The sequence below is a fragment of the Candoia aspera genome, chromosome 3 (assembly GCF_035149785.1).
Source record: "Candoia aspera isolate rCanAsp1 chromosome 3, rCanAsp1.hap2, whole genome shotgun sequence".
NCBI lineage: Eukaryota > Metazoa > Chordata > Lepidosauria > Squamata > Boidae > Candoia > Candoia aspera.
In genome coordinates this window covers 207,866,756-207,889,141 of record NC_086155.1, presented here as the reverse complement: position 1 = coordinate 207,889,141, position 22,386 = coordinate 207,866,756, and the positions used below count along the sequence as shown (strand labels likewise).

The 22,386-nt window shown below is 53.6% G+C and overlaps 2 protein-coding genes across 2 annotated transcripts in view; one reads left to right on the top strand and one right to left on the bottom strand.

Annotated features, from left to right (window-relative positions):
* Positions 1–1,009: 1,009 nt before the first annotated feature.
* Positions 1,010–15,335, bottom strand: MROH6 (maestro heat like repeat family member 6). Its single transcript, XM_063300004.1, has 14 exons — positions 15,003–15,335; positions 12,126–12,278; positions 10,105–10,259; positions 8,858–9,020; positions 7,523–7,779; positions 6,846–6,983; positions 6,637–6,751; positions 5,474–5,617; positions 4,934–5,113; positions 4,022–4,177; positions 3,659–3,778; positions 3,111–3,213; positions 2,762–2,827; positions 1,010–1,256 (listed from the first exon to the last, which is right to left on the bottom strand). Exons 1-14 carry the CDS (start codon positions 15,333–15,335, stop codon positions 1,012–1,014), a joined length of 2,328 nt encoding a protein of 775 aa, XP_063156074.1. The 3' UTR covers positions 1,010–1,011.
* Positions 15,336–22,049: 6,714 nt separating this feature from the next.
* Positions 22,050–22,386, top strand: part of LOC134494519 (1-phosphatidylinositol 4,5-bisphosphate phosphodiesterase gamma-1-like) — a 70,793-nt gene continuing 70,456 nt past the window's right edge. Inside the window, exon 1 of the mRNA XM_063299741.1 lies at positions 22,050–22,309. The gene's annotated coding sequence lies outside the window, so the exon portion shown is untranslated. The remainder of the gene's footprint in view (positions 22,310–22,386) is intronic.

Sequence of the window (22,386 nt, the reverse complement as noted above, 5' to 3'; positions counted from 1 at the left end):
AGACCCAAGTGTCTGAGAAAGAAGGGAGTTCTTAACAGCTTTTCTAAAGGCCAATGAATGAGAGGAATCATTTTTAATATTACACTCAAAGTACACATCAGGAGGGTCTGCAGAAGGGGTCCACAACCATGCAATGCAATTCTGCCTTTGATGCACGTAAAGAAGGATGAGGCTTTGTACGCACAGCGGTGGCTGCCATCGTGACCTTTAAATGTATTCAAATGTTACGTTAATTGGCTTTCCCATCTTTTACGGGGCTTCCTCTTTGGGGTAATGCTTCAGTGGCCTCTCTTCTTTGGCTGCCATAACACCTACTGCCACTGATTTATCTATTACATAGATAAATAGATGACCACCTCACTGACCACCTCAGACCCGAAGGACTCTTTTTGCCTTCCTTTTTTTTTTTTTAAAGTCCAGCTTCTTAGCCCCGACAATACATTTATTTATTTATCATTAAAATGTATGTAGCCATCCATCTCCTACTGTCCACCTTGAGAGGCAATCCAGACAAGAAGCACGCCCAGGAGTCCTAGCTCTAACTTGATTGTCAGGTGACGTTAACAGAACCTTGCACGTCTGGAAGTACATCTCTCCCCCCTCGCCTTTACAGCCCAAGAAACTCGGGAGGGTCCCTTCTGAGATGTTTCCCACCCCCATTCCTTCTGACAGCTAAGTTGCCTCTTGTCCGACCATCGCCTAGTCTGCAGCTCTTCCCCCTGCCTCCCAAGGTCATTCCCATGTACCATTACCCATATATATGACACTGGGTGGCTTACAGTCAATTAAATATGAAAACACCAAAAAAGAACACAGTGATTTATGACAAAAGTGGGGAAGCACAAAACACATTATTTGTTCATTTATTTAGGTTTGGAGGCTGTCCGACACTGATCAACTGCGGGGGTTTTATATATGAAAAGTTGCAAACAATAAGGAGCAAAAGATCACAAACATCTGGGATAACACGACACGACACCCCGCAGTCTCCCCCTTGGCAATCGTCCTTCTTTAAAGGAGGGGCTTGGGGGGGCTCATGAAGGCCTCCAGGCTCCTCTTCCGCTTGAAGGGACTGTCCTCGAACTGCGGCTTCTCCCCTTCCTCGCGCAGGACGCAACACAGCATCCGTGCCAGGGCGGCAGGGAGGGGCAAGGTGGAGGCAGAAGCCCTCCGGCGGGCCCACTTCACCTGCAGGATGGAGACGGAGGCGGCCTCGGGGATGGAGGGCTCCGAATCAGCCAGCAAGCAGTCAAGACCTGGAACCAGAAACCAGTTTTCCCCTCCACACCTCAGTATCGCCGTCAGCAGCAGCAGCATCCCTCTGCTGTGTGTGCAGAGACCCAAGGGAGCCATGTCGGACCAAGCCAACCCCGCATCGCAGTTCCATACTTCCATGCCGTCCCGTCCTTCCCCATTTCCTTTCCAGGAATGACAGGCAGGAGACGCCACAAATGACAACCATGTGTTACCATGGCAGAAATGTTGTGATACAGGGAGTCCTCGACTTACGAGCACAATAGGGGCTGGAAAATTTGTCATTAAGTGATGCAGTCCTTAACCAAGACATCACGTGATCGCGATTTGCAACCTTCTCTGCTGGCTTCCTCACTGACTTTGCTTGTTGGAAGCCAGCTGGGAAGGTCACAAATGGGGATCACATGACCACAGGATGCTGCAACCACCATAAATACATGCCGGCTGCCAAGCACCGGAAATTTGATCACTTGACCTTATGACCTGTGTGGACACTGCAGCGGTCATAAGTGCAAGGACCAATTGTAAGTCCCTTTTTCAGCACCGTGCGAACTTTGACCGGTCACTAAATGAATGGTTGTAAGTCAAGGACTACCTGTTTTACACAGTAGTATATTTATTAGTAAGCCAGTGACTATTGATAAAATATAATATATAAGGTAAAATTTTCCCCCTTGTTTTCCTCTTTCTTAGTTTGTTTGGAGTTGTTTTTTAATTTTTCTCTTTTGTTTTGGTTTCTATTCATTTTTTCCCTTAAGTTTAAAGGTTGTTTTGTTGATGGGTTTGTTAAACATGTAAAAAAATAATGGCAAGACAACCACGCCAGGACTGGCTAAGCCTTGTTGGGACATAAAACTGGACTCGGTGTGTGTGTTGGGGGGGTGCTACGGTCCTTGTTAACCTCTCACAGAACGAAGTCACCTTGCTTGGAATTCAGACTTGGCTTGAGCTGGGCGTGTGGGCGTGAAACTTAGGGAAGCCTTTTTTGAGCGAGGGAGAAAACAATCAAAGCTATCAATCTGCATTTCTTCCTGTCTGTCCTGAGTCTCTGGATAAAAAAAAAGCAAATAACGCAGGACGTGCAGGGCCAGCCTCTTCTTTACAGCCCTGCGCGTGATGGGGCTTGAGAGCCGAAACGGGTGCAAGAGGCGGCTTGAAGGCACCCCTTTTCCCTCTTAAGGCCACTTGCAGGAAAGTGGCCCCGTGGGGCAGTGGGAGGCTTGTGGGGGGTGCCACGAAGCTGCTGCCATCCAACCCCATTCCAGTTGGAGGACTGCAAAGGGGGCGCTGGGGACAGCCCCCGCCGCCTGGGCTGTGATTCACCTCTGGGAGGCCTTGACGTTGGATTTGTGAATGCGTGAGGCTTCGGCACAACCGACTGCAGGGTGTCCACGGGGCGTGGTCCTATTTTGACTCAGCGGACCATCCCCTGCAGACCCCCTTTGGAAAAGCCTGCGCAGCGTCTGCCCCTGCGCTCCCGGTCATGCACCTGCCCGGCCTTGCTTACCACACTGCAGGGCGGCCATGGCTTCCTGGCTGACCCGTCTGGCGTCCATGTGAAAGGCGAGGAATCCTGCGCACACAGGGAAAAGGAAGATTCACCTCCGGTCCAGCCCTTGCCTCTTAACCGACCGGCTAACTCAGCCTGGCCCAGCCCTGATGGCTCCCGGTACCTACGCCGCGCAACCACCTGGCCTGGAGCTGTGAGTGTGAACTCAGCTCTGAGCTCGGGGTGTGAGCTCGGCTGGGGAGATGGCGGGCATCTGCATGGCATCCAAGGAGAATGGGTGGCCAGAATGCCCGCCAATGTGAAGCTGGAAGGGGCTCCCTTCCAGCCTGGCGGAGCCCGCCTTCACCTGCAAGCACACCAGCCGCCCTCCGCAGGGGGGCTTCGGGGCTCTTCAGGTAATCCAGCGTACGAGACAGGAAGGCCGGGACCCTGTGTGGGTACCACCGAACCTGGAGAGAAGAAGGGACCCCCTTAACCTCGCTGCAAGGGGAGCTCGGGGGGGGGGGACTGAACCTTTTGCAAGGAGGGCAGCCAGGAGTGGGGGAGAGCCCTGGAGAAAAGGGTTGGATGGCATGCCCAGCAGGGATGCCCATCCTTTGGTGCCTTCGGCCTTGGAGCAGCGTGCCAGGGAAGAAGCGGACAATGCCAGAGGGGGAGGCGCCAGATCTGAATTGAGGCAGCGATCGATCGTTTCATTTTATGATGGTTAACTGTCCTGGCACTCAGATGGGCTGTGTCTTCCCCCCATCGTCATTTGAGGGCCCCTAAGGGCCCAGCCGACCCCCAGACGCTGCTCTGGGGCTGAAGCAGCCAGCGGTTCCCAGTGGAGCTGTTCGGATGGGGCGGGGCCTTCCTTGGAGAAGGGGCTCACCCCCCCACAACTGACTGACCTACCAGGCGCGTGCAGATTTTGTCCAGGGCCTCCTGGCTGTCGTAATGGGCCAGGATGACAATCTCCTCGAGGAGGTCCCAGCCCAGAAAGTCGCTGCACCGGGCCAGGGTCCATTCGCAGTTCTGCACAAAGGGGGTGAGAGGGACCGGGAGCTGCCTCTGGTCTCTTGCGAGCCGCTGCCCCCCACTTTGTGGCTCCAAGGGCCAGGGGGCCCGGTTGCTGCCTGAGGGAGGCATCCCCCCCCAGCGCCCAAGCGGCCTCCCCGGATCTTGGCAGGTAAGTCCTGGGCAGGAAGGCAGGGGGTCCCTACCCCACCACTCAGACGCCCCCGAGCCCGCCCCGAAACCGGTGGGGGGGGCTCTTACCTCGACCACCTCCTGGCTGGAGTCATGCAGGCGGAGGAGGAAGGGCACTGAGTGTGTGAGGACCTGCTCCCTCATCTGGGCTCGGTGCCGGAGCCTGACCCCCAGCAGCAGCTTCCCGAACAGGCCGATGGCCAGAGAACGCACGCGCTCCCGCTCCTGGCAGAAGGAGAGGGCTGGGCTGGGCTGGGCTGGGCTGGGCTGGGCTGGGCTGGGCTGGGCTGGGCTGGGCTGGGCGCGCCAGGGCCGGGAGGGCACCCTTTCTCCCACTGCCCTCCCGAGAAAAGCCAAGCAGCAACACAAGCATCATACACCCACATGCATATCCTGTAGAATGCAAGACCTGGGACTGGAGGAAATCACTTAATCTGCCAGACAAACTGAACCTTCCTTGAAGGGAGCCCCATGGCCAAGATGCTGCTGGGGGAGGGAGGAGGCTCTGCCCTCTATAGGGCCCCCCTCTCCTGCACTGAGTCAAGCAGGCACCCCAATCTTCCAGCCTCGGGAGCAGCTGCCACAGCAGGAGAGAAGCCGTGCCAAGAGGCCGGGTGCTCTATTTCTTTCCTCTTTCCACAAGGAGGTCATCTCCTGAACTGTTTCACTTCAATACGTTGTCTCAAGAACTAAAACTGAAAACATGGGTACAGGGTTTATGTTTTCCTCTTCCCTCCAGGCCCCACTTTCCTTTTGTGTCGTGCCCATTTTTAGTTGAAGCTCAAGGCCAGTATTCTCACTGTCATCATTATTAGTATTGTTCCTACAACAACAGTCATCTATAAACTACCCTGAGGGCCTTGTAGGCTGGAGAATCCTAAGGCACAACAGCATGTTCCCCATAAATAAATTGGATTTCCCCTCCAGGCCTTGGAGCTCCACCCCAGCTTCCCTCCCAGCCTCGTCACCCTCTTGCCTTACGTCCTCCAAGAGAGGCCGGAGTTTCTCCGCGATGAGGACCAACATGGAGCCCACGCAGACTCTCCGCTGGTGGCAGCCGAGGATCCGTCCCAGGGCCTGAAGGGTGTCCCCCACGGTCTTCTCGTGAGCCTCGTCCAGGCCTCCCAGGATGGCAGAGAGCAGGGCTTCCAGCTGCTTCAGCTGCAACAAGGGAAGTTTTGGGGAAACCAGACCAAAACTGCCCCGAGGCCAGCCCAGGGACACCGCATCTGGGGACGAGGCCCTTCTCAATGTGAACTGAATCAGGTGTGGGTCTCTCCCCGCCAATATTCCCAGTTCCCATAGCAGCAGTGCTCCAAAATGGCACACCGCCCCCAAAAGTGCAATGTTTGAAGTTCTCCAGAACTCTTTCCGAGGTAAAATGTGCCCCCCTCCAGAATCCCACCTTCTTGGGAAGAATTCTGGAGAACCTGAAAGCTTTTGCACCATTTGAGGACTGAGGCTAATAAAACGAGTGGATCGGGAACCACCATCTCCCCCAGCAAGGCGGCCCCACTTTACCTTCTGCCTGTGCAGAGCCATGTTCTCAAACCCCCGGAGGCTGAGCCAGCGGACGGCAGGCTGGGCGTCTGCCTGCCACTCCCCCAACCTCGACAGGATGCTTCTCTTGGGGATCAGCTGCGTGGCGATCTTGCTGCAAAGGAACTTCCGGCCCAGCCAGTGTCAGACACGGGCCGACGGCTGGGTGAACGCCCCGTGCCCGCAGCCCCCCGGAGCCAAGACCCCACTCCGGGGTTTCCTGCACCCTGGCATCTCCCTGTGGGTCGCACCCCGTGGGGGAGGGAGAAGCCTCCGCCCTCAGCTGCTCCCTGGCCACGGCCATCGACCTCTTCTAAAAGTCCCAACCCATTCACAGGGGCTCCTTGGGAAGCCCAAAGCACATCCCAGGGAGATTGGCAAGATTTGGGGCATGCAGGAGACATCCCAGCAACAGCAAAGATCAGCTTCTCTGCCCCAAGGTTTAATCCCTTAATGTCTTTCTCCTGCCCTTCCCTCGAAACAGGCAACCCCGTTCTCAGGCTCGGCTGGTGACAGCACCCACATCATCTTGACACCAAGGTCTTATCTGGTTCCTTGCCCCCCCACCTCACCAGCCGGTCTTCAGAGCCAGGCACAATGAGCCGTGGGCTGTCTCTCTCCACCCTGGCTTTCCCTCCTGGCCAGGGGCAGCCACGGTTCCAGGGCGGATGGGGACAGATTCTGGATGGGAGGGGCTGCCTTTGCAGAAACTAAGCCATTGGATAAAAGAGGACAAGCCCCGATGTCCTCTTGCTTGGGGTCCCAATGCTCAGAGCGCCAAGAGTCCAGAGCCTGCAAGCTGAAAGAAGGAGTCTGCCTGCCTGCCTGCCTGCCTGCCTGCCTGCCTGCCTGCCTGCCTGCCTGCCTGCCTGCCTGCCTGCCTGGGGTGCAGAGCTGGCTGCAAGGTGGAAGGCCAGGGCACTTGGGGGGGGGGCAGGAGGAAGCACCCGGTGGGCCAAGGAGAGCCTGCTGGACATGCTCCGGTGCCAGGCCTCTCCTCGCTTGTCCTTCATGGTCTTCAGAAACAGCTGGGCAAGTAGAGATGGGTCCCACAGGCTCAGACTCCTCTCTTCCACCCACCCGCCCCCTCCATGCCCCTGGTTGTGCCTTGCACTCTTCCTGCCACAGGCAGCCCCATGTCTTACCCCTGCAAAGAGAGCTTTGGCCGTCAAAGCCCTCTCCTCCTCCTTGGCACAAAGTTGAGGGATGACCTCCGCCAGCAGCCCCATCACATGGTGCCTCGTGTGGGTCACCAGAATTCTGGGAACGCAGAGCCCACCAGACCGAGAGGTTACTTTCCGAGGGATGGACGTACGGCTTCCCCGGGGTCAGGCACGTAAGAGCAGCTGCTCACCTGGCAAGGAGAAGGACCCCTTCGAGGTGCCCACCTTTGCTGGAGAGAAGACCCCAGCACCCCCTCTTCTCCATCCAGAGCAGGGCCTTCTCGTTATGGTCTCGGAGCATCAGGGTCTTCAGCGTCTCCACTGCGAATCTGCACAGGCAACACGTGGCCTTTTGACAGGGGTTCTGGGGATTCCACCTTCATCATTCCCACGGAAGAAAGAGGGAGGGAAGCCCAGCCCAGGCACATCTTTTCAAGGGGTCCACCCCATAACAGGTAGTCCTCACCTAATGACCATAATTGGGACTGGCATTTTGGTTGCTAAGTGAAGCAATCATTAAGCAAATCTGACCCAATTTTACAACCTTTTTGCGGCGGTCATTAAGCGAATTGCTGTGGGCATTAAGCAAACCACATGGTCGTTAAGCAAATTACGCAGTTCCCCATTGATTTGGCTTTTCAGAAGCCAGCCAGGAAAGTCCAAAATGGCAATCACATGACCATGGGATGCTGCAGTGGTCATAAATGTGAACTGGTTGCCCAGCACCCAAATTGTGATCATGTGACTGCGGGGATGCTGCAATGGTCATAAGTGTGAGAACCAGCTGTAAGTTGTTTTTTTCAGCACCGTTGTAAGTCTGAACTGCCACTAAACGAATGGTGGTTAAGTGAGCCCTACTTGTAAGCACCTCACATGTCCAGCAAGCACATGTTTGCAGCAGAGGGAATGATGGCGGCCTTCCTTGCCACCAGAGTCCAGCATTTTGTGAGTCTGGCCCTCCTCCTCTTCCTCCCCCTTCTCCTCCTCCAGATCGTCCCTGTAGGCTGGAAGCCGCACCAGAAAGTGGATCTGGGTCAGGAAGGCCAGGAAGATGGCGGGGTAGAAGCCCCGCATGGCTCCGACACAGGTGAAGAGTTTGAACATTTCGCCCAGGGCCCTCGCGGCCTGTGGAGCAAAACGAAGCACCACTAAGATGCGTCCTCTGCTTCTCTGGATCTTCTGCTTTGCATCCCAAAGCTCGGCCTGGAAGCCTCTCTCTCCCGCTGGCACCCAGAACGCAGACGTGTCCCGCACCCCGACATAAGAGGCTCTGTTTATCAGGAACCCCCCACCCTCCCAAAATCCTGCCTCCGTCGGTTCTCCCCGTCCTGTTGTTTTATGGGAATGTTCAGGTTACGCCACCGGCCATCCCAAGGGCTGTCTGGGGAGGATCAGCATCTTGGTCCCAGAGCAACCTTTGGAAAAGGCTGGCCCCTGCCGAACAGACCATGCCCGGAGAGAGGGAGGCAAGCTGAAGAAGGCTCCTTGGCCACAAATAGCCCCCGGTCGCTTGAAGGAGATGCACGGAGAGGAGAAAAGGCCGGGGGCCTCGATGTCTCTGGTGCACCACGCGGCATCAGACTGACCCTGAGGCGCCCTTGGCTCAGCCTCCAGTTTGCCGCCGTGGCTGGCCCGGGGCCTCCGTCTGCAGGGCAGAGGCACAAGACCAGAACCCACCCAGCACTGGACGCTCAGAGACATCTTCAGGGGTGTCCACAGGGTGCGGTCAAAAAAGTCAAGATGGCATCACAACGGCGTAATCAGAGCTCCCCCCCCCCATTTCTTAATGTGTGTCACAGAGTTTTGATCGCAGCACCGTGTCCGCCATCTTGACTTTTTTACCACCTTTTGAAGACACTGGGAATTCTGGGAGCTGAAGTCCACACATCTTCAAGCGGCCAAGGCTGAGAAACACTGCTGTAGAGTGAAAGGGAGGTGGCCTTGATGGAGATACGCAAGCTCCATCACCAGAGCAGCAAGGGGTAAAACACGTTTCAAGCCCAGAATGCCCAGATAACCTCTGGAGGCAACTCAGACAGACACCTCCCTAATTCACTGGAGCATAAGCAGGAGGAGGAGGAGGAGGCACAGCACAATCACACTTGCCACGTTCTGTTACCGTAGCCAATCTCCTTCAGAGCAGTTTTAGCTTTCCTGGGGAGGTGATTTCCTGTCTGGTCCCCCACCTGGGGCTGACACTTACCGCCAAAGGAGCCAGCCACTCCTCGTGGCCAGCACCGTCCCCGGCACTGCAGCCCTGCTCTGGCAAGGTGGCTCTCCGCTTCAGCTCTCGGAGCAAGTGCCACACAACTTTGGTGTTAGTCTCCGGGACTGTGCAAAGACTCTTCCACATTTCAGAGGCAGTGCTGCGAAGCAGAAGCGTGGGTGGGTGTGAGGGGATCCGTGGGCCTTTTCAGGCTGTGATGGGGAGGGAAGGTTCACCAGAACATAAGGGGAGCCCTGAAGCTGGGCCGGGTCCTCGGACAGTGAGCCAGGTCTTCTGCATCGTGTGGCAGACAACCAGGTAGCTCCCAGCAGGACCGGGACCTTTTCCTTGTTGCTCCTCAGGAGAAGGTGTTTCAGGACCTCCCGCTGCAGAGGGTCAGCCGCTGAAACCTCACTGTCCACCACCCGTCCGGCCCTCTAAATTGGGGGCTGCCTCCCCCCCAGGCACAGCAAGCCCCTCATTTCTCAAGAGAGAAGGTGCCTTCCTCCCAAGCCCAGGCTGGTTGGCAGCTGCACCTGCCCCGATGCCAGTGGCATTCAGCATCACAACGGGCTGCCCAGTTTCCCTTCCAAGTGCCCTCCGGATGGGCACTCTGGCCGAGTTTGTGCCTCGCACGCAACCGTGGGGCCCTGCTTCAGTATGGGCTTAGCTCGACGGGTGAGCCCCAGGGCCCTGTCTGGCTCACCCCCCCGCCCAAAGCCATGCTTGGTGTTAACTAGGGATAAAATAAACAGTACCACTACTACCCATAACACAAAATCATAAACCACAGCTTACAGGTTACACAGGCAGGATTTCTGTGTCCTGCTAAGCTATGGCTTGTGAACCAGAGTAGTCCAGAAATTGGCCAGGTTTGCTCAACACACTTATCCATGCCAAACAAACTGCATCATGGTCCTGGGAACCCGGGCGTTCTTTTTATGGGAAGTTCACCCTGGGAGGCAGAACACGTTGCCGACAGTTCTTAAGGAACACCATGCTGCGGCCATGAAGGTGGCTGGGTCTCACCAGTCTTGGCGTTCCCCAAGCTAAGTTGGACACGTGGTAACAAATCAAAATGAGGACGGTAGCCCAGCAAGAGATGGGATCATTTACACGCTCAATGTGTGTGGGGGGGTCCTTTTCTCTAGCAGGCGCGTAGGAAAGCACAGGTAACCGGTTGTGGAGCCAACTGCTTGCACTTCTCCATCGGGAATGAAGGGTGGCGGGGGGCAGTGCGATACCTGTTGCAGGGCAGCGAGTATTTCAAGAGGCTGGAGACCACATCTTCGGGGGACACCTCCGCCAGAGAGGTCACGACATTCAACGCTGCCCTCCGAGCTTTGCCCACTGGAATACTGCTGATCTCCCAATAGACCCGTTCCACTATTTCGCAGACCTGCAGGAGAACAAAGCGGGGGAGAGGTGGATGCAGGACCTCGACTCAGGGGCACTGGGAGCCTCAGCAGTGACCCTCCTGGGGTTCCCCAGCGGCCTTCAGAAGCTCTTCTCTGACCCTGTTCCAGCAGCATCCATGGTACAGGCTTAGGAGGAACGGCTGCGAGTGCCTGGTTGCTGCTGCTGCTGCTGCTGCTGCTGGCTGCCATCAAGTCTTTTACGACTCATGGCGACCCTGCGTGTAACAGAACGGAATGCTGCTGGGTCTTGCGCTGTATGCCTGGCTGTTCCAATGTTCGCATCCATCGTTGCTGTGATTGTATCAATCCATCGCATCAAAGGTCTTCCTCTTTTCCGCTGCCCTCGACTTTACCAAACAGGATGTCCTTTCCAAGCGATCCGTCTTGTTGCTACAGAACAGATAATGCCCCGTCTGAAGGGGCAGAAGGAGGCCTATTGACTTCCATGTATCTCAGTTGGGGTAGCTTCATAGCTGTCTGAAGAGCAGGAAGGTGGTGACGGAAGAGGCCTCTACCTGGAGCAACGGAAACTTTGGGACACTGGGATGAAGACCCCCCTCCTGGCCCAAAAGACAACTTTGGATGCTTACTAACCTTGTCCCCGTAAGTGTCTGACAGAAGCCCAATGATATCACATTCATTACAACACTGTCATGCAATGCAAAGGACATCAGTTGCATGATGATGTCATCATGCATGGGACATCACATCTCCCTCCCCACCCTGTGGACACCCACACAGTTCCTCCATCATCTTTTAACACCACCATTGCCTAAGAGCAATGTTTTTCAAATGTGGCAACTTTAAGATGTGTGGACTTCAACTCCCAGAATTCCCCAGCCAGTGTCCCGTCTTAAAGCATCATCAGGCAAGCTATTTAACATGCAGGAAAGCATAGTGACATTTTTAAGTGCTGAAGGAACGTCAGGCTGAATGAGAATAGTCTCCTGGACAGATTCAAGGCCTGCTACAGATATTACTAAAAACATTTTTAACAAACCAGAAAGACAGTAAACTGTAAAAAGAAAAGACAAAAATGAAAAGCAGGAGGCATCAATAGGCTGGACTTCCTGTTTTGCTTACCACCATCACCTTCCACTGAGTTCCTCCAGCTGTTATTTTAAATGCTAAACCTGCAAGGAACCCAGTGAAGGGCGTTCACAAGGAGAGGGTGTCAAAAAAGTCAATACCGTGGCTGTCATCATGTGACTTCTCCCCACCCCTTTTTCATGTGAGTAGTGAAGGGACAGAGTGTTGATGATGTGCAGTTGCAATATTGACTTTTTGGATGCCTCCCTGAAGGAGTAGCCTTTCCCAGTCGGCCACCTGAGGTGGAACTTCTGGGAACCAAGGTGGGAAAGACCACCCCAAAGGGACAGTAGTGAGATCTGAATAGCCTGACTCTGCTCTTGTGCCCAGAAGCCGAGTGTTGACCAAGAGGGCTCTTTCGTGCTGGACATTTTTATCATCATTTCTTTAGGGTTTTTGCCTTTATCATAAGGAGCTCAAGGGGGTTTCAAAGCCCTCCCTCCTTTGTGGATAGGCTGAGTGTAGGGTAGTGACTGGCCTGAGGTCACCCAATGACTTCTGTGGTTGACAGCGGATGCAATCAGTGTCTTCTCCCTCTTAAATCTGCTGCTTAACTGCTGTGCCACATGGGTTCTCCGGTGAGTGGGCACCATACGTCCCAAGGAAACATGGAGCCCAATTGCTAGAGTTCCCCCCTCCCAGGAGGAACAGATACACCAAGGAAAAGGGCTGGAGAAGACCCTTCAGACAGCGTAGACGTCGACTGCTGCTGGGGACACCATCTTCTGGCTGGTTCAGACATCCAGGAAGCCTCTCACCTTGTCCTTCAAATCCGCTTTCTGTTCTTGCAAAATCATGGTCAGTTTCACTGCCGTGGCATTCAGGAGAGCAGTCTCAGAGGTCTTCAGGCCACCCACAGTGGAAAGCAGGACGTCCATGGGAGAGGCGCAACCGGGTCTGTCCTCCGGGTCCTGCAACGAAGAGGAAGAAGCTCTCCTGAGCAGACCAGCCCTGCTCCCTGTTGACACCTGCAGCGGCGGATCTGGGCCTCCCGGCACTTCCCGGACAGGTCCTCTGGCAACCCAGGGTTTCATTGCTGAAGTGGGCTTTGGGGCAAACGTTCTCATTTTTATCTGGAGTTTAGATCCCTCACTGAAGAGCTTAAAATCTATATTCTTACAGATTCTGCAGCAAGACAGTTCTGTTTTTATAGCATCCTGGCCACAATTTATTGATTTTCTTTTGACTTGAACCTGCTAAGCTAGGATTTGATTTAGCCATGGTTTGTTGCACAAGCCAGGAACAAGCCAGAGCCAGGCTGAATTCCTATGTATCAGGTGTTCATTGAAATGAATAAAAACCATGGCTAGGTTCGTACATCTTGTTAAACTACAATCTGTACTTTATAAAGCACAATGACTGGATTCACATGCTGCAACAACAAAGCATACCAGAGACATGCCATCTTCGGGAGTTGTTAAGTTGTGCAAGCTCAAAAGCTGTGAGCAGTAAGGATAGGGGCATTGTTGTAAAAATCCCCCCTTTACTACACTATTCCTTCCCTCCCCTCTAGCTCTCCAAATGCCCCCATTTATTTTCTCAATTTTTTTTTTCTGGGCAGGTGGGCATATTTTCAGAAAGGGTGCTGCAACTGCCTGTCAGTGTGATTTCTGGAGAATGTCTGGAAGAGAAGAGCATTTCTAAAAATACCAGTGATGACAAAAGCAGAAAGTCCCAGCTTTCCATGCCCATGTTGCTTTCATTAAAATTATCTAGGTGAATGGTGAATGCCTCCCTGGGAACACTGTGGTGCACAGACACCATTCCCTGAAACAATCCCGTAGCTTAGTGCAGGGTTGGGGAATTCTGGGAGTTGGGGAATTCTGGGAGTTGAAGTCCGCACAGCTTAGAGGTGCCAAGGTTGAGGAACCCTGGCTTACTGTGATGGCTGAATCCTGCCAGTCTTGTGCACAAGCAAAACAATCAGGGTTTTTTTCCATGCCAATTTTATTTCTATTTTTCTCAAAACCTGGAAGAATGAAAGGATCCCAGAGATGAGCCATCAAATGGCGATATCCTTATTGTTGGGTGTGCAGGACATGTGAAACAAAGCGGACTTGCTGCCCACCCCCTTTCTCAATGTCACCACCCAGGGGAAAACTATCCACCAATCGCAACATTGCTGTTTTGACCGGTCTCCGGTCCCCTGGCTTAAGCCACCCATCAAAACCTGGGACCGAAATGGCCAATCTGTAGGTGGGCAAAGCCCACCCACTAAAGCAGGAACGAGGGTCTCCTGTTTCCTGGGCAGTGGCAGCAGAGATGAGATGAGATGGCTGGAGCTGGGGAGGAAGGGACCATCCACCAGGTCTCCAATCTTGTGGGACCAAGCCTTGGGAACTGAGACCTGGTGGATAATGAGCCGTGGCACCCTGCTCCTTCCGCCCCCCCCCCAGCCCTGGCAGCAGCAGAAGGGACCCTCACAGGAAGCCCAAAGAAACAGAAAGAGGGCGTCTCCATCTCTGAACAGTCCACTCCCCCAAAACTGCTGGGTGAGCCCTTTTGAAATGGCGGGTATTATGTTTCACCAGTGTTTCTCAACCTTGGCACCTTTAAGATAGGTGGACTTCAACTCCCAGAATTCCCCAGCCAGCTGTGCTATGTTGGCTGGGGAATTCTGGGAGTTGAAGTCCACCTATCTTAAAGGTGCCAAGGTTGAGACACACTGCTTTACATGACCAGAAGAGCAACTGACAGGCATAGTTAAGATACTATCCTAGAAAATGTGCTAAATCACGTCCCTCTGCAGCCTGGCATCTTCCAGGTGTGCTGGGGCTGGCTGGGAGTTCCAGGAATTGCAGTCTGTGTGCCTCTGAAAGGAGTTTAGTTAGGGATGTCTGGTGCAAATCTCAAAGGAGGAACAGAAACTAGGGAGGGATGGGGCCAAGCTCTTGCTCTGCCAGATGCTTGCATGTGCCACTCCTTAGTTTCTCCCCTTCCACCCTGGCAGCCCCAGCTAAGAGGGCGAGCCTGCTAAGGTGGCAAAATGGGGCCCTGTGTCCACATCCCATGGATCCTCAAATTAAACCAGGACATTTTAGAGAAGTGTGTGGTGCAAACCCAGCCTGTGTGGTTACTTTAGGGTTCAGTGTTGTGTGAAACCCAGCAAGTAATGGACAAAACCTTGGTTAAGCTCACCACCGGTGTGTTGTGTGAACGCAGATCTTTGGTGCAGCCAAAACGGGAGGAAGTGTCAGTTACTCCCTCACTGTTCCTTTTTTTAATGCCAGGGAAAAAGGCTTCTGGGGATTCTGTTTCTGGTGCCAAAATGTCTTGGTGGGGAGCAGGGCTTTGAGAAGAAGGGTGCTATTTGGGGCTGTCCCTCAAGAAGTCAAAGGTCAGGGGCCAGACCAGACTTGTGGTGGGTGTTGCCCTGTCCAAGGGTCTCAGTGGTCAGTGGGTGGAGGCCGAAGGGGCTGAAAAGTGGAAGACCAAAGAGTGTGAGGACGCCACAAAATATTTCACTGAGCAAAGTTAGGAGAAAGCTAATTTGAGCGGGTGTTGATCTGGAAAGGACAAAGGAAGAATGTCAGGATGCTTCCCTGGTAAAGCGTAAAATCCGAATACAGAGATTATGGGAAGCAACACGGACATTCAGGTAGTACAAGCATATCCCAAGTGGAAAATATTGGTACCTGGAAGCCTTCTTTGTCCTCCTCCTGGGATGGGCAAGTGACCTCTAATGGATGCGGATTCACTATATCCCCAGAATATTCCTGGGCTTTATACTTGCTTTCTTCCTGCACCTGGGCATGTGCCTCCTGATCCACCATGCCCAGGTCTTCTACAGCAGAACCCATTTCAGACCCTGGCCCAGAAATGTTCTCCAGCTTTGGTTCCTGAGAGGAGAAGACTTGATCATTCAGGGAAAGAAGAGGCTCACTGACCCCAATATGCTCTCTAACAGAGTCTATACTTGATCCCGTCTTTTCCCTCCATGCTTGGACCTTGGCAGTCTCACTGGGCATTTTGAAGGCCTCTCCTTAGGGTTCTTCTGCAGACTGGGAAAGGACCTACAAAGATCTCCTCATGCAAGAAATGAAGGGGAGGCTGACTGGAAGACAGCAGCAGAGCTTATCATGGGACAGGAAGAGGTCAACAGCCCCTGGACAGCCTCAGGGGCTTCTCCAGGGCCAATAAAATGTCTCCCCCCCAATAAATTTAATATATTGACCTCTGCAAAATAAAGAAAAACAAACAAACGAACAAACAGAAAAAGCAAAACATAAATAACACCCAATCTATTTGGAGGAGGCATCTTTTCCCGCTTTATCTGGGCCTGAAGGATGCTCTACCACAAGAACAACTTGTTCAATAGAATAGGTCCGTGCGGACCAAACTCATGATGAAACTTATCTGGACATTGTCTTCTGCCTGTATCTATCTAAACATCTGCACAGTGGACAAGAGAAATAGCCTGAGGCTCACACCCTTCCCACGTGACCCACCATCCTTCCCTCTACTCAGCTATACTGAGTGTGGGGAACAGGTTCTCCAGAAAGGGTGGCGCCATCCTATCGTGCTTCTTACATAATGGGCTCTCACCCGTCTCCCTTCCCTCTTTTGGATAACTTCTCCAGAGCACACGGGGAAAGCAAGATCAGAGCTCGCCTGCTCAAAGTCAGTTGAGGAGGCAGGTGAGAACTGCCAGCTATTCAAAGATCTGGAATCATAAATCAGCAGCTCCATGGCAACTCCCCCATCGCTGTGGTTGCGCCAAAGCGCAGGACGAGAGGAATTTAGCTGTAACCAAAGTAGCGGCAGAGACAGAATCCCACGACCTTCCCATAAACCAGTGTTTCTCAACCTTGGCAACTTTAAGATGTGTGGACTTCAACTCCCAGAATTCCCCAGCCAGCAAGGCTGGCTGGGGAATTCTGGGAGTTGAAGTCCACACATCTTAAAATTGCCAAGGTTGAGAAACACTGCCATAAACTAAATCTTGTTTCTGTGTCCCAGTTCCATGCTTCCTTTGATCAAGTTATTTAGGAAAGAAAACAGATTGATTGATGACTGGGTGTTTTTGATATTTTTTCAAAACAACCATCAACTAACTGAATGTCAAGGAAGGGTAAGTGGCAAGAAGAGTGACTTTACAGTACCGCAGTTCTTGGGTTTAAGGGAAACGTAAACTGAGCATAGTCCAAGGCATTCTCGTGGAGTTCAGAAAAGTAGAGTTTAACGCACTCAGAGCAATTATTATAGGATCCCATGGGTGGAAAAGCTAATGGGAAAAGGAGTGCACAATGGGTGGGAGATCTGAAAAAGGAGATCCTAAGAGAATTAGAGCACCAGTTTGGTGTAGTGGTGAAGGCACCAGGCTAGAAACCGGGAGACCCTGAGTTCTAGTCCTGCCTTGGGCATGAAGCCATCTGGGTGACCTTGGGCCAGCCACTCTCTCTCAGCCCTAGGAAGGAGGCAATGGCAAACCACTTCTGAAAAACCTCCCAGGAAGACTGCAGGGCAGTCTCCGAGAATCAGACATGATTGAACGGATTAAAAAGAGAGAGACAGAGAGAACAATTGCAAATAACTCCAATGAGCTGAAACAGAGCACAGCAAAGGAAGCCAACTACGGAGAGCTTAAGACACTTAGAGGAATCACAAAGAGTGCAGGACATAATATCCAGGCAGCCCTGAACTAGGAAGCAGATGCCAGAAAAGTTGGGCAAAGGATACTCTGAACAATGGAAAGGATTTCTTTATATATCTTCAAAATGAAAGGAAACAATAAGCATCAGGGTACCCACAGCTTTGTGAAGAAGACAGGAATGCTAGCAGAAAAGCTCAGCACTTGCTTCCTACTTGGCTCAATCTTCTTCAACAAAGAACAGTATGTTGCCCAGGGAAGTTGGGAAGGGTTGTGCAGAGGGCAAGGTAGAAGCCTGAGATGGACTGAAACCCGGTCAAGGGATTCCTCTTCTTCTGAATGAGTTTAAATCTCCAGGATCGTGTCCTAACAGCCAGGAACCACGCTGAGACAAGGAGTAGGTCTCTAGTGTTTATTACTGCTACATAAGACAGAATCCTAACGAACTGAAGAAGCGTGGGAAAACCCAGACAGATAAACCCCAAAAGTCAGGGCGGGTCTGATCTGTGTCTCTTTGAATGGCTGCTTAATTCCTCAGTACTACGCATGCGTTTTCCCCCCTGGATCGGGGCCCCCTCCTGCTCGCCATCAGTACTCATGACAGATCGGGCAAATTCCGTCCCCTGGTATTGAAGGTCTAGCCAAACTGTTGAGAATTTTTGGAGGAGGTTTGAAGACTCAGCTTACGGGAGGAGAGCCAATGCGATTCCTTTCTTCCAAAAGGGGAGAAAAGGGAATCTGGGGAACTACATACAACTCCGTCTGCGTAAAGAGTAAGAAGATGGCCTTGACTGAGATACGCAAGTTCCATTCCCAGGCGATGAAGGGTAAAACATATTTTAAATCCAAAACAGACAGATAACATTCGGAAGCAGCCCAGGCAGAGACACCCACCCACCCACCCCCATTTATTCCACAGAACTATAAGGAGGAGGAGGGGATACAACATAATAAGTCTTGGAAGATTCTGTTGTTGCAGCCAATCTCAATAAAAGTAGTTTTAGCCTTCCTGCAGAATTAATTTCTTGGCCGGGTCTACCTTGTGGGGCTGACAGTCTGGCATCAGAGCTGGGGCAGATTCTAAAGCAGAGCATAGAGACTGATTTCCAGGCAGCTCCCTGATGCCAGGGTGGAACAAGTCTAGCCAACCTAACCTTAATACATTGCGGGAATGCTACTGATTGTAATATATCCTGGTTTTACCTGATGACATTCTGATTAGCAAGCAAGTGAAGCAGCTGGGATGGCAGGGCGATTGTGACCGTACATCTGGCTAGGTGGATGGACTCAGTTACAGGGACAGTGAAAGCACCGCTGGAAGAACGGAAGGACCAGGTTAGGGACAGAACTTCCTGGAGAAAATCTATCTATGTGGTCACTAAAGTCAGCTGTGACTTGGTGGCATGTAATCAATCAGTCAATCAGAAAATTTTACTCAATGGTTCCTCATCAAATCAGAGAGGAGTATCGAACAGGATTAGCCCTGGGTCCTCTATTCATTAATATTTTTAATGACTTGAATGAAGAGGTGGAGGGAATGCTCTGCAAATGAGACAGAACATGTGTAGAACAGTGAATACTTTAAAAATCAGAATTAAAAATTGAAATTACCTGGAGACGTTAGAGAAAAATGGGTTGAAAAGAACATAATTAAAATTTACAGAGACAAATGTAAAATTCTCCAGTTAGCAAAGTGGCTGAGCCCAGGGGGGAAAGGCTAAAGCATTGTTTCTCAACCTTGGCAACTTTAAGACGGATGGACTTCAACTCCCAGAATCCCCCAGCCAGCTGTGGAAGTCCACCCATCTTAAACTTGCCATGGTTGAGAAACCCTGAGTTAGAGGTTTCAGATCTCTCCTAGAGGGCCTTTGCTTTGGAGTAGTGGCTTGGGAGTCCTTGTTCCCACCATCTGTATTCCAGGGGGAGCCTCACTTGGCATCTTCCCACCAGCCCTGCAGGGTGTGAGAAAGAGGACCATACCAATTTGTGCTGCCTTTCTGGCAATGAAACAGACCAAAGAGTGGAATAATTTCAATAGCGCAACCTCCTGAACATGTAGTGTAGAGGTGTGTGGGTGACTCTGTCCTTCCTCCACCCCAATTGCACTAGAGATAAACAAAATCAAACTTTATTTAAAAAGAAGATATGTAACTGTAAATATTAAAAATTGAAACATTCAGTGGTGAAGGAGATAAATTACAAAAAAGTTGCTTAGATCCAGACGATACAGCTGCCAAATTAAATGAATATTTACAAAGAAAAGTGCAATGCTTCCACCCGGCTCTAGGATGGCATTGATCAAATGTCACATTCCCCCTGTGAGATGGAAGATGTTACAACTTAATGTTTTATATTAGAAGATTATGAATTAAAGGAAGGAATATCTCCCTGGCTACCCTGAAGGATAGGTAAGAACTGGAATCACATACTTGTTTGCTAGCTTGTAGGGAGTCTTTGAATTCAGCTCCCTGAGGCCTACAGAGAAAAGTATTTCTCTCGCTGGCTTGGTGGTTGATGGGGATGCTTGGTAAATAGTCATGCAAATATTCTGGGAATAAGAGATCCAGAACCTGCAGAGAGACCACGTCTTCGTGAATGCACTGGTAAACGAAGGCTGGAAGGCCCTGTCTCCCTTCTCAAGATTCTGTCCTCTGAAACCTAATTCTTGGCACTGCAACCCATTAAGTGAAATCTCTGTGAATCTGGCCTCTTTGGAGGCGCTCTGCATCTGAGGGGCTTAACACGCGTGGCCCTGCTTGAACTGCGTCTGATGACGGAGACCGCCCCCCCCCCCGTGTCCTGTGCTACTCCCTAGAAGGCTACCTTCCTGGCAGGCAAAGGCGCTGAAGTGCTTTCGCTTTGTCCTCGCTCTTCCCCACCCTTTGGCAAATGTCACAGGTACTTTGCAGAGTGACGCCCCCACTCTGTTTAGCCCAGTAAAAAAACGCCTTACCCACTGTTTGCCTTGAGCCACCCCCAGGTGGACACTCGGGTGGTCCTGGGCCAGGCTCAAGACAGACGTACGAAACTTACAACTGGCTGACTCTGGGCCTTGCCCTCCTCCTTGGGTCCTTGCAGGAGAAACTCCTGAGACGGTAATCCCTTCCTTCTGAGGAAGCAGGAGGTCTGAGTTTTGGGGGGGGGTTGTATTCCATCCCCTCTCAGGTCCTTCTCTTGCTCTGTGCTGCTCCTGAGGACCACCCCCAGCACCTCTGTGACTGTCTTCTTTCCAGGGGCTCCCCTTTTGTGCAGTTGGCTCACAGACTCTGGACGGGTGCCCCGTTTGCCAACATGTCTGCCCCTCCACCTTGCTGCTTCACTTGGAGCCTGGACCAGCCAGGTTGTGGGGGGAAACGCAAAGCATTGTAAAGTACAGGTAGTCCTCACTTAATGACCACAATTGGGACCGGAATTTCAGTTGCTAAGCAAAGCAGTCATTATGCAAATCTGACCCGATTTTACAACCTTTTCTGCAGTAGTCGTTAAGCAAATCACCATGGTCATTAAGCGAACCATGTGGTTGTTAAGTGAATCACACGGTGCCCCATTGATTTTGTTTGCCAGTAGCTAGCTGGGATGGTCGAAAATGGTGATCATGTGACCGTGGGAACACCGCGATGGTCATAAGCATGAGGACTGGTTGCAAGCCACTTTTGCCAGCACCATCATAAGTCCGAACCATCACTAAATGAACGGTTGTTAAATGAGGACTACCTGCAAAGTTCCAATTCTCCTTCAACACCAAGGCACTTTGCACTGCCCAGTCGTCTACTGCAGGAGGTCTGCAATGATCCAAAATATTAATGGTGGCCTCTGGCTGTCAAAACCCTTCCTGGGTCACAGTGATGTGGCTTGAGGTCAACCAAGTGTGATTTCTAATCAAGCAAGCCACATGATGGCTTTGCTCGGGGTGTTGACCAATTAGGATAGTTCCCAAGCTGGATGGTTTAAAGGCGGTTGGGACAGGCCCCCAACAGCTCCTTCAAGCCAGAAGTTGGCTGCACATCTGGTCATCTCTGGCTGGGGGCTTCCCCAGAGGCAAATCATCATGGGTACCTGAAGGAAGACACAGCTGGGCAGGAGATGGGCCTGGGGCTGACACAGCCCCTCCCCTTGGATACTCCGGTTCAGGCACGGAAGCCAAAGACCCCGGAGGCTGGCCGTCTCCCAAGGACACTGCGCACCAGATCACCTGGTCTGGGGGTCCCCTGACCAATGTGGCAGCTCTGGAACCGGCTGGATGGCAGAAGAGGGACCCTGGTGGAGAGACCCCCGCACAGAAAACGCTCCGTCTGAGCCGGGTGCAAGCCATTGGCACCCCTTCTGCATCTCGGGTGGGAAGAGGAGTCAAGCATTTTGGCCCTGGGGGGCGTTTTTAACCTCACGGGCAAGCTGGCACGCCTTCCCCTCTGCAGCCGCCCCCCAGGGGTGCGCCCCGTGGCCCCAGAGCTGGGGCGGTCCTTCCACACCGGCCGGAAGGCCCCGGCGACCCTCCAGGGAAGGCTGCCAAGCGTTCGCGCCCCCCTGGCCCAGCCGGGCCATCCCGGCGCCGCAGAAACCCAGCCCCGCCGGGCGACGCTTCCCCGACCCGGAGCCCGCGCTGCGGCTGCGGGCCCTCGCGCCACATCTGGCCGCCGCTGGCTCCTCGGCGCGGCCCTCCCGCTGCCGGGCCACCGGCCGCCTCCAGGTGTCGCCCTCCGCCGCCGCCCCCAGCCCGCCCGCCCGGTGCGCCGCCGCCGCCGCCGCCGCCGCGCCTGCCCCCCTTCCTCCTCCCCCCCCCGTCCCTCCCTTCCCCAAATTCCTTCCTTCCGAGCTCTTTCCGGCCGGGCGCCGCGGCGTTTCCTCTGCGCGTCCATTGCGGCCGCCCGACGCGCGTCCGCGGCCAGCCCGCCACTGCCAGCCCGCCGGAGCGGAGGGACCCTGCGCGGAGCCTCCTCCCAGCGCCGCGCCCGCCCCGCTTCCCGGCCGCGCAGAGACCCCCACCCGGCGGCGGCGGCGGCGGCGGCGGAGCTTCCCTGCCGGGCCTGGAGCCCGGGCGCCCGACCGGCGCTTCCCCGCGATGCCCGCCGGCCGGGCGCGGTAACGCAGCCTCTGGGCGGCCCGGCGGCCTGATGCGAGCGCGGGGCCGGGGGGGTCCGCTCCTGCCTGGATCGCGCCCGGGAGAGCCGCGGGCGGCGGCGCCCTCGCATCTCCTCCCCGCTTGGCGCCCCCAGTCCGGTCCGCGGAGAGGCGGCTGGCACCGGCCCGGGGCCCCTCTTGCCCCCTGCCCGAGGCGGCGGCGGCACCACCTCCGCAGGAAGCCCGGTTGCCCGCCCCGGAGGGGAGAGATGCTCGGGTAGAGGACCGACAAGGGTGCGTGTCCCTGGAGCGGTGGGTATGCGCCGCTTTGGCTCTTTTCCGTCCATCCATCTATCCATCCACCTTCTGTG